The 12,886-nt window shown below is 43.1% G+C and overlaps 1 protein-coding gene across 1 annotated transcript in view; it reads right to left on the minus strand.

The window, feature by feature from the left end:
* The window catches only part of LOC146871205 (uncharacterized), a 314,385-nt gene that overhangs the window by 159,869 nt on the left and 141,630 nt on the right, over positions 1-12,886 (minus strand). Inside the window, exon 2 of the mRNA XM_085599734.1 lies at positions 3,988-4,179. Coding sequence (XP_085455860.1) covers positions 3,988-4,179 — 192 coding nt within the window. The remainder of the gene's footprint in view (positions 1-3,987; positions 4,180-12,886) is intronic.

Genomic DNA, 12,886 nt, shown 5'->3' on the forward strand with positions numbered 1-12,886 from the left:
AACTTTGGGGACATTGTCCATGTAGTCTTCTGAGTAAAGCTGAGAACAGTTTCTTAAGACAAATTCTGGGTCTCCCTCCTAGCACTCCGCTGACCCCCCTGCGGCTAGATTTAGGTATAAGGACGATTGAAAATGAGGTTACTTTTAGACCTCTAGCTTTCTGGCGCAGGATGTGGGTGACCCTGGAACTGGTAGATTATCAGGTAGAAACCAAACAGCTACTAGGCCTTCCCGGGGCAGAAAAAAAAATCGCCTGGTTTGCACATATAAGGAAAGAGTGCATAAGGATAGGCAAACCAACCCTCTGGAGCAACCCTGAAGAAACTTGCTCTACAGTTTCACGAACTGAACTGGCAAGAATCTATCGAACTCACAAACTGGAAGTCTTACATGGGAATCCGAACCTAGGTGTTCTGAATTTCTCGCTGTGAAAGACAAGTATAAATTAGAACCCTTTTTGGATGACATTTTACCGTTCCCAGCAAGAAAATGATACCTTCAGTTTAGATTTAGTACCCTCCCTTTGCGGGCCTTCACCTCCAAATGGTTTGCAACGGGTCATGGTGGGTGCCCCGCTTGTAACCATCAGGAGGAGACCGAGCTGCATGTCTTATTTTTCTGCCCTGGCTATAAATTGGCAAGACAGTGTTGGCTTATTCAGATGTGTAGGAATATGGGGTTCGTGCGATGTCTGGAGGCATTTAGAGTTTTGAAGTACGATACCTCCAAGCCCATTGTCTTTGCTGTTTATCGGTTCTTAAACGTAATGTGGCGCAGGCGTTGGGACTTCTTAGAAAAAGAAAAAAAGATAATAATAACCACCCCTGCTGCTAGTGTATAGATCATTCTACTGTGCATAATAAGGAGTGAGGAAAAATTTCTCTTATTCTTTTAATTATTTTAGACTTTTTTAACCATGAAATGATTATTTCTACATCGAGATATCTTATGTATAACCCTCTCCAGACATATCATCAATAGTATCGATTTTATTAATTTTTTTCAGCATTGGATGGTTATTGCAATTGACTTCTTTCCTATTGTATTTATGCCTGTGCTTTTTAATTTTTGTTATTATTGCACTTGCACTTTTTCGAACTTACAGGTGTGCTCACTGGTCAGTGCAGCGAAATCTTCTTTCGCACTTGAAGATGTAGCACCCTGATTCTTATATCTTTGTTCGATGTGTCCTAACCACATACTGTTACGATTTGGATTACATTGTCACGTTTCCGATTATATTGTATACAAACTTTTAAGGTCATATAGACCAAAACAAAGGTATTTTGAAGATACAAATTTAACTTAACTACTAACGTATGAGTAATTATAAGATTTCTAACGCTGTTTAAAATTAATTAACTGTTTTTGTATTGATTTTATTGAAACTTCCTATATAGTGTTGGTATCTATTAGCTCTTGCCTTTTGCACAGTATACATTTTTTACATGCACTTTATTGGCTTACTGGATTTGGATTTGTGACAGTTTTGAATTTCAGGGCTGGATGTCATTTTACCTTTTTATTCTCTTATTCTAATGAATTGTATGCTGTCTATTTTGTATACTTTTATGGTCATAAAAGACCGAAATAAAGTTTTTGACTGAATAATGTGAATTTACAGAAAATATGCTCTCAGTTTAGCTTATAGATCACCTTCCAAACCTCTGTGGGAAGAGCATGAGAAAATAGTTTTCTCTCAAACATGATTCATGATATCACAGCAGAAGGCTTTTTCACATGGCAAAATCACAATTCCTAAAATGAGTATGGTACCATCAACAAATGATTTATGATGTAACTAAAGTCTTAAAACCCTCTATTAACTGCAATGCTTTTTAATGAGGTGCTATCATGTATATTGGTCCCAAGATGGCTGCCAACACTTCTTGGATGAAGTGCTGACAGCCAATCAGATCTCACGATGAGATGTGTGGTTAGGCTCCGCCCAGATATATATGTGATTTTACTTTTGATTTTCTCAGGAACTACTGAACGGATTTACACCATTTAAGCAAAAGGCACGAGTCTGAACTGAGGACTACCTCTTTGCCAAATTTGGTGTAATTCCGTTCAGCACTTTGGGCTGTAGCTGCGTCAACAGGTCCTTTGGGAAAATGCATGGGGAAAACGCGTTTTGGGACACCCCTTTTTTCTCGGCCTCCGCTGGACGAATCACCGTGAAATTTTCAGGATAGGAGCGGACCGGAGCTGGCCAAAAGTTTGGAAAATGTTGCGAAGATTCATCAATCGATGCCAACGTTATTCCAAATAGAATGTTGCGGATTTCCTATAGAAAATAGGTCCTAACTATAACTACCTACTGGCGACTGCCAGTAGATAATATATATATATATATATATGCAGTACACCTCTAAGAGCACAACATGTAGACCAGTAGCTCCAGCAGTGAGCATTTATACTACGAACTTAACAAATAGAGCAAGTACACTGAATATGTTGATGTCACTGCACTCCTCTTGGCATCACAACAATGACAACATCCAACACTCCACATTATACTGTATGCTGCAAAAATAGCTCAAACATTTCTTATAACTCGGTAATCAAAGATCTCTCAATAACATGCACAACAATTAACAATGCATACGGAAGAGGCTTCACATGAGTGCAGAGCTGTGTAGAAGCAACATCCTCTTGGATGTCACTGTGCAAACAACATCAACTTTCACTAGCAAACAGAGCACTCAACTTGAGCACAGAACAATGAGCACATATCCAACACAAGTGAGATATACCCAGCTCAATACAATTGTGCACAGTCCAGATGATTCACCTAGGAGTGCAGAGCTCTGCAGATGTGTCTAGTACTTAAGGTCACCATGTACACTATAGTCCATACCACTAGAAAACAGACAAAAGTCAACAGGACACACTAGGTAGAACATTAAACACAAATATAGCACAGCTTAAAGATCCCCCATGTACCTGGTGATCACAAAGCCCACAACTGTAACCATAATGAACAATCACAATCCTCAACAGAACACTTCTGCCAGTAATATGCCCTTGCGTCCAAAACGGCTGAGCTGCATCAGGTACCTTGAGCTCTCTGACCCAACAACAGTAGTTCACTCTGTAGAATATAAACTAATTTGTTACACATATACATATTTTTGCAAATGTAACGCCTTTTAGAGTCAAATGCAGTGAATTATTAAATCATCTAGTGGTTGAAGTCTGAAATTTTCATTTCAACAAACCAAAGTTTTATTTTTGTGTGTCAATCATAAGTTAGAGGGAATAAGACTCACCGATGAGCATATAGGTCCAAAATGTCAAGCCTCAAGCAGAAGCAGTAGAGGCTGTTCTGTGACACATCAATGGGTGCCGCAGTTCTTTTGTATTCTGCGCCTAGCTGGTCTGTGAGTGCCGGCTTGGATTCTGTAATCCGTCATACATCCCTTCAAATGTGGACAGGAGGGGAAGGCGCTTGTGATGCTTACGGACTGACCCTGATACTTTGGGCATTTATTTCCTAAGAGCTCATCTTCTAGAAACCAGTGGCCCATGCAGCAGGGGAAAGATACTTACCATTCCATCAAGAGCAAAATCAGTGAAGGCTTGCACCTCTTATGCCATGCAAAGGAGGCTATTGTCAACTGCCTACAAGCCAATGCCAGACACTAGCAGTGGTGAAAGCCCACCTAGCGATACCACAGAACCTGCCTGGGGCTATTCACAGGTCTTGGTGTAGGAAGCTGGCTCTTTATATGATATTCCACTAAGTGGTTATAGAGTGCAAAGAGTCCAGAGATTCCTCCAGAAGTGTACAGGCTCAATGTAAACCCAAAGTGCTCAATTGGTGGTAGAGTGGTCGAACAGACATTTGTTATGCACACAGTGATTCATAAATGACACACGACTAAAAAAAGAGATCCACACCAATTCTATAAAAATAAGCTTCTTTCAAGATTTATTTTAAGACCAAGAAATACGTAAAAAGATAAAGAAAATGCTACTTACCAGTATGCATCTGTTCTTGGCATGTAGAGCTACAGAGTTGTACACCATGCATAGATTGCCATCCAGTGCTGGGCTCGGATGCCTGCACCCTGCCGCTGTCCTGGAAAAGTCCCCCGCAGTCCCGAGACAGGTGACTCCACCCCTGGACGACAGCGCACATGGGCATCGACTCCATCCGCAGATTGTTTTTCGCTGTGATGGGAAATGATGGAGTCAGTAAGAAGTAAGAGATATCCATTTGAATGTATCTAATTAAGATAACATTGGAACAGATACAGTAGTCTGTGCATATTTTAATGTGAAAGGGCTAGGACTGAGTCAGCTAGTCATGAAATAGTTTAATGGTTATGGATAACCAGTTATAGTGAAGCAGCAAGTGTTAGAGGCCGTACGTTACTGTCTTTGCAAAGATAGTTAAGCATGTGGTAAATGTTCGTGGAAGACTGGTGGCCAAGAGTTTTAGTTGAGGGAAGATGGTCATACCTGGGACAGCAGCATAAGTGGGTTATTTGTTTATACCTAGTGAAAACCCCCGAGATAGCATGAAATCACTGGTGTTACAGGAGTGTGCTTTGATCACTGTCAATTCCAAACATGATGTATTGTATTTCCCCGCCCCCAAAAAATCTAAAACACACGAAAAACAAAGGAAAGCTGAAAAGCTTTAAACATGCTGACTCAGTAAATGTAGGTAACTACAGTTCTGTTTTTAAAATAAACCTCCTGTTGGCTGAGTGCTTTTTGTGCAGAAAGGGCAGATAAGCCTGTTATTGATTCGGTTACTGATAAAATAGTCTGACGGTTATAAAAAAAACAGTTAGGGTGAAGCAGCCAGTGTTGAAAGCCATACTTTACCATCTGTGCAAGGATAGCTAAACATGTTAGATGTTAATAACAAACTGTTGGCTGATAGGTTGGACAGTTTTCAACGGCAGCATAATGATGCAGGGACATGCTGTAAGTACTGCAGCATAATGAACTACAGGGGGAAACGCAAAAGGAAGCCAGTGCCTGATAAAACAAGTAACGCAGGAGGTGGATGGAAATTTATGAATTTCGTGCAGCGGACAGTAGACAGTATCTGAAGGGCAAGAGGATCCTTGTGCCTTCTGCACGTCGGCATGGGCTGGATTGAAGTGGGCTGAACTCAGTGTTCAGAATGAAACTGGAGGGATAGATACATTAAATGGTGTCTTAAAAAACACTTCTGAATATGTTTTACAGACTGCAGAACACCAAAAAACTGAGATCCTTCAATTTTGAGCAGATCAGTCCCTGGTGAGTATACATCTGAAGTTGTCCAATACAAGTTGTAAAACTATGCATTTAGCTCGGTTTTGGTGCACTTTCGTTCACCCAGTCCCACATATCCTAAGCATCTCAATGCAAACAAAAAGAAAATAGTTATTGAAATCACAATTTGGAGTGTACCTTCTTTCGACCTAGAGACATTCCATCCGTGAGGATAAATGCGTTTATAAATCTCTAATCGTGCTTTCATCCACAATGACAATCGCTTGTGGTTTGGGTTAACCCCTTCAGCGCGGCGCGGATCACCGCGCCGTGCTGAAGGTTCCGTGCGCGGGCGGGGCCGTGACAGAGCGGTTCCGTCATGCGCACAGCGCGACCGACGCGCATGACGGAACCGCTCCGTCACACGCATCGAAGGGGTTAAACATAACAGGTGTTTTTAGCAACAAGATAACATGATCGTTTGGTGTAGAATTCACCGGTAGCCTTCTAATTCACAGTTACTTATGTAAAATACTTACACACCCCCAGCTTTGCTTCCAAACCCAATTTGTGCATTAAACACAGCTGTAAATACTTTATGAAATATTTAAAAATGTAAGAACTCATAAAAAAAAATTGTACTTTTAATTTTAATTACTTTTATTTGAGTCTAAACATTAGTCTCCTATTTCTCGTACTTGGTCGAAGCAGCTTTAGACAGGCATCCCGAGACTTAGCATCTACTTTGCCAATGGTAGTGCTGGTAAATACAGGCAAATGCAGCGGCCATCTTGGAATAGTATTGATTTTACTTTTTTTAATTCAGAAACTCGTTTAAGAAAATTTTTGCTCGTATTAATTAAAAACAACCATGGTTCTAAGATGACCTTTTTTTGCAAATAATGAGAAAATGTGACCTGACCATTTAGCGACATGCTCGGGTGTATTCACTCCTTTCTGTTTACATGGCAATATAAGGGCTACTTGAGCTTGACACTGAACTGCTTGCTGCACACCAGCAAGTAGTCCCATCACCTGAAAACTTTAACATGTCCTGGCTTTTTAGCCAGCAGTATTGTGCATGTGCCATGCACGGAATTTTGAGTCGTATCTCCAGTGCTTAATGGGTAAAACAATGAGGGCCAGTGCCCAAAACTCGCCTCAGAAGCCCTCGTTCTGCACTATTAAATGTTAGCTCGCCGAAAATTAAAGTCGCATGGTCTTCAATCTACCGCATACCTCGTTAAACCTCTACCAGACACCGTCTTCCCCTTTATCTCATCCTTGAAGGTTCCTGCTTTCTCGTCCGTGCTGCAGTTCCAGTGCCCTAAAGCAGAGTATGATGGGAGCATGTCCATCACTACAGTTAAAAAACAAGCCTAATCCCCCTTAAAAGGAAGCCAAAATCTAACTAGTTCCTACTAAAAGAAGCCGCAATGACAGTCGACATTGACATTTGCAAAAAGACAGATAATAATAAGAAAACAGGCAGAGGAGCAGGAGGCAGCACTAACACAACTGTGGCATAAAGAGAAGGTGGAAGGGAGGAATGATATGTTAAAATGTAAGCAGGTATCACGCCAAAGCAGTACACAGGCAAACAGCAACAGGGCAGGAAACCAAGAAGAAAACAGTCCCCCAAAGAACAGATAAAGAACCTTAATGTAATACGACAGTACTTAGTCCCTACTGCGTGGGAGGAACGGGAGAGAAAAAGGAGGGACAAAGAGGCAGGGCTGACCACTAACAATCAAGAATTTAAGGACACTGAAACAAACCAATCAAAAGTAGGGGGATGCCTTTAAGCACACAAGAGAAGTTACAGCAGGTTTCGAATGCTCGACCTAAATATGAGCTGTTACACACAAAACCAAATGAGATGCATATTAAATGTTTCATAGGGAAATGATTTAGATGATTTGTATGAAAAGAGTTGAAAAGGAGAGCTTCCTTTTTATCAAGTATGTTAGTGGCTCCAGGTGTTGTGGTCCCAAAGGCAAGACCTATTGGCTATGCCAATGCTTGTTTCTTTTTCTGGTCTCCTCTTTACTCCCATATGTCACCCGATGTCCCCTTCGCTCTGGTAGCAGCAGATAGACGACCACAGCAGCTTATTCTTTGTGAGCCAAGCAAGCTTCATGCCTGCCTCTGGCCAGATGGCTGGCTCTGACCCATCCCTGGTCTCTTGGGAATAGCGAACTAAAGTAGAGCCAGGCTCAGCATCACAGGTCCTGCCCTTTCCTTCCCTTTTAAATGACAAAACCTGTTAAACACAGAACAGCTTTGTCCATGAAATCTAAAAAAGTGTTTTTTCTTTGCAAACAATTTACAAATCTGCATCTCATTGAAGACCTGTAATCTCTGTCAACGTTTATTGGGTGTCCAAATCCTCTTTGTTTTGCTAATCTTCACTACAGTCATTGTTATTGCCTAGGCTCCTAATCCTAGGTGCTTTGTACAGGAATTTTAGATTCTTTTAAAGTTTTCATGTTGTATGGATTATTTTAAGTTGCACCACTGCACATTTATTGAATGTAAGTGTATTTGAACCTTGCCAGACGACAGACAGGAGGAGAGAAAGCGACAGACGAGAGGGTGAAAGGAAGAGAGAAGGAGGGGCGACATACAGGAGGAAAGAAAGTGACAGACGAGAGGATGTAGGGGAGAGAGAGTGAGAAGCGACAGACAGGAAGAGAGGAGATAAAAGTGACAGACGAGAGGAGAGAAAGCGACAGACGAAAGGGTAAAGGGAAGAGTGAGAGATGGAGGGGTTTCGAGAGGAGAGGCGAGAACGAGTGAGGTAGGGAGGCTGACAGGCAGGAGGCAGAGGACGGAAAGTGAACAAGGAGAGGGTGGCTGCGCCGCAGGCTGGGAGGACGTACCCAGGTGAGGAGCCCGCGGGGTGGGCTCTGTGGGACTGGGGGAGCCCGGGGAGGAGGAGGGAATCCCCCGCATCTGCTTCTCTATTTCCAGACATAATCGCGGGGTAATTTGCGAATACTGGCACATGCCGTGTGGAAGGAAGTACCACAGCCGCTCGGGGGTGCGGCATGTGGGCGAAGAGGGGGGAAGAGTGAGAGTGAAAGGGATAAAGTAGGAGAGAACAAAGCGGGCAGACGTAAGAAACAGGTATATATTTTAAAAAATATTAAAATTCCAGTATATTTTATGCACTTAACTAAAAAAAAATGTTATTGGTTCAATAAAAAAAGACTCACTTAGAGACTGTGGGAGAAAGGTAGGAAATAAGAGACAAATGAAGGACAAAGAAAAGGGGGAAGAAAGCGACCTAAAAGGAGGAAAATAAATGTAAAAATACGAAGACAACTGTGACAGAGAAGTTAGAAGAAGATGGGGGCACGAGGGGTGAATAGGGAGTGGGTAGTAGAAAGGTGGAAAGGGCGAGGTATGGTACAGAGACAGAGGGAAAAAAGAATAGAAAGAGGCCACTAAAAGAGACGCCGCCGAGGATCGGAAAGAGACGAAAAAGGGAGATAAAGATAAAGGGGCCACACCAGCAAGTTCAAACACACAACAGCTGATTTTTAAATAAAAATAGACAAGGGGCGAAAAGAAGATGAAAGGGAGAGACTCAGAATGTGAAATAAAGAAAGCAGACCTCAAAAAGAGAGCGGAGGGACAGAGAAAGAAAAGATAGAGATGAAGGGAGAAGAAGGGACGAGGAGAGACAACGGTGGCGGAGAGTGGGAGGCAGACACACAGAGGGAGGCGGCGCGGGAGAAAGAGGGAGTGAGAAGGACAACCAGGGAGTGAGATAAAACTGTGGGAGTCTGCGATAGTGATGGAGAAACTAAGACATCCCCAAAGAAAACAAGCAACAAAAAGACGCACGGCCGCCAGACGCGCTCTGTGGTGGGGGAGGGGGAGGGGCATTGAGGCGCAAAAGTGAAAGCAGGCTGGCTGGCGAGTGGTGTGCGATGTGCGCGCACCATGACGAGAGAGGAAAGCCATTTGGCGCCTCTGCTCGTCATTGTGCGCGTAACCGCACGCCCGTCGCCAGTGCACGCGCCAGTGGGCTGAAGCGCTTCCCCAAACGGATTGCATGGCGGCACGATGCATGTGATTGTGCGCGTGCTCGCCATGCAATCCACTTTTGGAAGCACTTTTGGGAGCCCCTTACTAGAGTCTCGCATTGCGATTGCTAGGCGATAGCTAGGCGAGACCTAAAAATGAAATCAAAGCGATTTAGATCAGTGGTTCTTAGCCTGTGGTCCCAGGACCCCTGGGGATCAGCGAGGCCAACTCAGGGGGTCCATGATTGTGTTACGAAATGAAATAACATTAAAATAAATACATTAAAAATAATAAAGTGTATACAAAAAAGGAAGCACAATTGAAAATGTTAAAGTTTATATTGGTTGTGAATTAAACAAAATATTTCAATATTTGAGAATTTGTTTGGTATATGTTTGTTTTTGTATTTTTGTGCATTGTTTTGAGACTCAAATCATGAAAATTGCTTAGGCTGGGGGGACCCCGTCTTCCATTAATGATTTAGTGGGGGTCCACAGAAGTCAAAAGGTTATGAACCTCTTATCCTAATAACTTAAAAACGGTTTGTGTCACACATAAAACCAAAAGTAAATTCTGCTCACATATTTTGTGAGGGTTCACTCACATCATACATTAAAACAAGTATAGGCAATATAAATCATTTTGTCCTTTGTGTAGTGGAAAGTATAATACTAAGCTTCATAACGCAATGAAGGTCCCACATGGACAGCAGCAGCTCAACCTTTCCTAAATCTGGAAGAAACTGGCATGATATCCCTTTATAGAGGGGGTACTGTATTTTGATGCTACTTTATAAATTAGTTAGATTGTTGTTGTGACCATTTTTAGGTCTTGCAGACCTAGCGTTGCAACGCACATGCGCTGCACGCTCTGCGAGGCATATTTTAGTAGGGTAGGTTTTAGAAGTGGAGTTGAATCCCCGCACATCTTTTTTATTGGCTGGTGTCATCGTTTATGGTAAAAGCAGGCTTCTTTGTTACCTCCCTGTCTCCTTTTGGGACCTCCCATCCGGACTAGATCGTTTACTTGCCGTGTTACACGGTGGGCTTCATCTTGTGGGTGAGCACTGTTTTTGAAATGGACACTGATAGGGACAATGGCGGGTGCAGCACTATGAGCTCTAAACTGTATGTTTTTAATTACTTTAATGAGCGTGGTGCCCACTAGGGACACCACACTCACTTTAATTATTTATATTTTACATTTATGTTGAGCAGCCATCCACTTCAAGGACACCACGATCTGCTTGTGTTTTTTGTTACTTTAAAACTAAGCGTGGCGCCGGTTCAAGGACACTGCGCCCGGTTTCTTTATATTTTTTTTAACTTTAGCAGTGAGCGAAGTGCCCGCTTCAAGGACACCGTGCTCAGTGTTAAAGTTATATAAAAAATTTTTTTGAAACGAGCGGGGTGTCCTTGAAGCGTCGCCGAGCTCAGTTTTAAACCTAACCATTTGCAATTCAATTGGACCTATTGCATTGCAAATGCTTGTTAACTTTAGTAATGGGTGGCACCTGCTTCACGGACACCGTGCTCTTTCTTTTTTTTTTTTTTACTTTAATGAGCGTGGCACCTAGACACAGCACGTGCCCTTGGCACAGCAATTAGCAGCTGCACTTCCCCGCCTTCCGTCGGTGGGCCAGCCCCAGCGAAAGGGGTGCAGAGATGCTGACTCTTTACTAGTGGTTAACTGTGGGCATCCAGAAGACCGCAGTGGCTGGTGTGGAAGAGATTATCGCTGGTAAGTAGGTTCGTCACTAAGGCAGACTCACGTGGAAGGGACTATCAGCCACACACTTGGTTCTTTAGTGTGATCTGCCGCCGAGAACCACCTGCTCTTCACCTTTGTCACGAGTTGTCTTCATGTCCGGAGCTGGCTCTCCAGCTCCCCTTGTGCTTGCATCGCGGCTTCCGTGAGCATAGGGAACAGGCCAACCTCCCTGTCTGTAAGGTGCTGTCTCGGTCACGCTTTCCCCAACCACCTGCTTCATGGCCTGCGCCACTTATACAAGAACTACGCATTTCCGTGCAAGTGCTGCCGTTGTATAACCCGCTTAAAAAATAAAATTCCCTCTATAGTTTAGCATGGTACCCTATTTGTTTATTTTGTTTACCACAGACTTCAGATCTAGTATTCTGTGTGTATTCATTGGAAGGAACTCAAATGCACGTGACCTAATCTTCTAGCTTTACAAAGAATTTGGTCCCTAAGGTGAAACGTGCGTTTTGGGTAGTCCTTGCCATTTACTACTAACCTGGTTCTACTCCAAGGCGATGTTACGAATTTGAACGCGTTTACGTCTTATGCTTACCCGGCCCAAAGTACCATCTTGATGATTCCTCGATTTCACAATATTGTCTGTAATACTGAACATGGTATACACTAATTTGACTGGTTGGGGCTGTTTTTTTGTTTTCTCCAAGGGTCACGAGGAGTAGTAATACTGAACAGTGGCAGGTATTTCCAGATAAATTCTTCTACGCACCTGGGACTGTAAAAGCTGGTTACTTGTGTGTGCCAGTGTGTATTTGTGTGCATGCATGTCTGTTTGTCTGTGTGTTACAGTCCATACCCATGAAATGTTTCTCTCTTCCAACGAGGGGCCCAGGCAGGACAGAAACAGCCCCACAGCTTTGCCTGCCAGGTGAGTTTTACACCTCTTTTGCTTCTTTTCACTGGAGGTTAAATGCTCTGGAAATGTAAGTGTTTGGGCAGTGCACAGATAGACATGATTTTTTTTTTTTACAATAGATTACCCTTATAAACTCCTACAAATTGATTTTTACCTCTATAGGTGGGGTGAGTAAACTGGGGTTAAAACTCCCTCTCTCATGCCAGGGCAGCCACTCCTCGGCTTCATTCATCAATGTAACTTCCCATTTCGCCCTCTCTTGGGCTCCGCCATTCCCTCGCTGGCTAATAACTATATCGACTTGCTTCCTTCCACTGCAGTGCCTCTCTCACCTCTCCTCCTTTCCGTCTCTCCTTCCTCTACACAGCCATCTGCACCCCCTCTCCCTTCTTCTCAATCCAGTCACCCATTTTGCTTCCTTCTACTTCCCGTGGGTTTGATAGCTCAGCGAACTAATGCGTGCACCGACTGCAGGGATGTGTGTTAGACCCGATGGTCACAGGCTCAAATCCGTGTGGGTCCCCTCGGTTCATCAGCCTCCCAATGCCAATAAATCCTCTGTAATTAATCAAACACGGCACTTAACCCCCCATTGTCCAACAGACATATATATCACTGTATTCAAATCCTGTGTGTTCCTATAAGACGATGTATTGAAGGAAATATTTGCTTTGTCTTAAAGTCAACTCATGGTCGACTTCTGCCTGGTGTTTTTTTCACACATACCTATGTACAGCGCCCTAAAACCCCACAGTGATGTCAGTGCTATAGTAAATACAAATACAATAACCGCCGTTAAGTGGAATTAGAATAAACATCTGTTATGCGGCGCCTGGATACCCAGGGGTGAACATATGCTACATCCTTCCCTTTTACTTCCCCTTACTACTCTCTCCTGTTTGTCTTCTGCTTTTAGTTCGTCCCAACCCACCTTAGCCACTCAATTTCTGCCTTATGCCTTTCTTTTCATAATTCTTTCAGTGTTTACTTAATCCTTCC

Source organism: Triturus cristatus, chromosome 1_1 (genome assembly GCF_964204655.1).
Source record: "Triturus cristatus chromosome 1_1, aTriCri1.1, whole genome shotgun sequence".
In the NCBI taxonomy this organism is placed as follows: domain Eukaryota; kingdom Metazoa; phylum Chordata; class Amphibia; order Caudata; family Salamandridae; genus Triturus; species Triturus cristatus.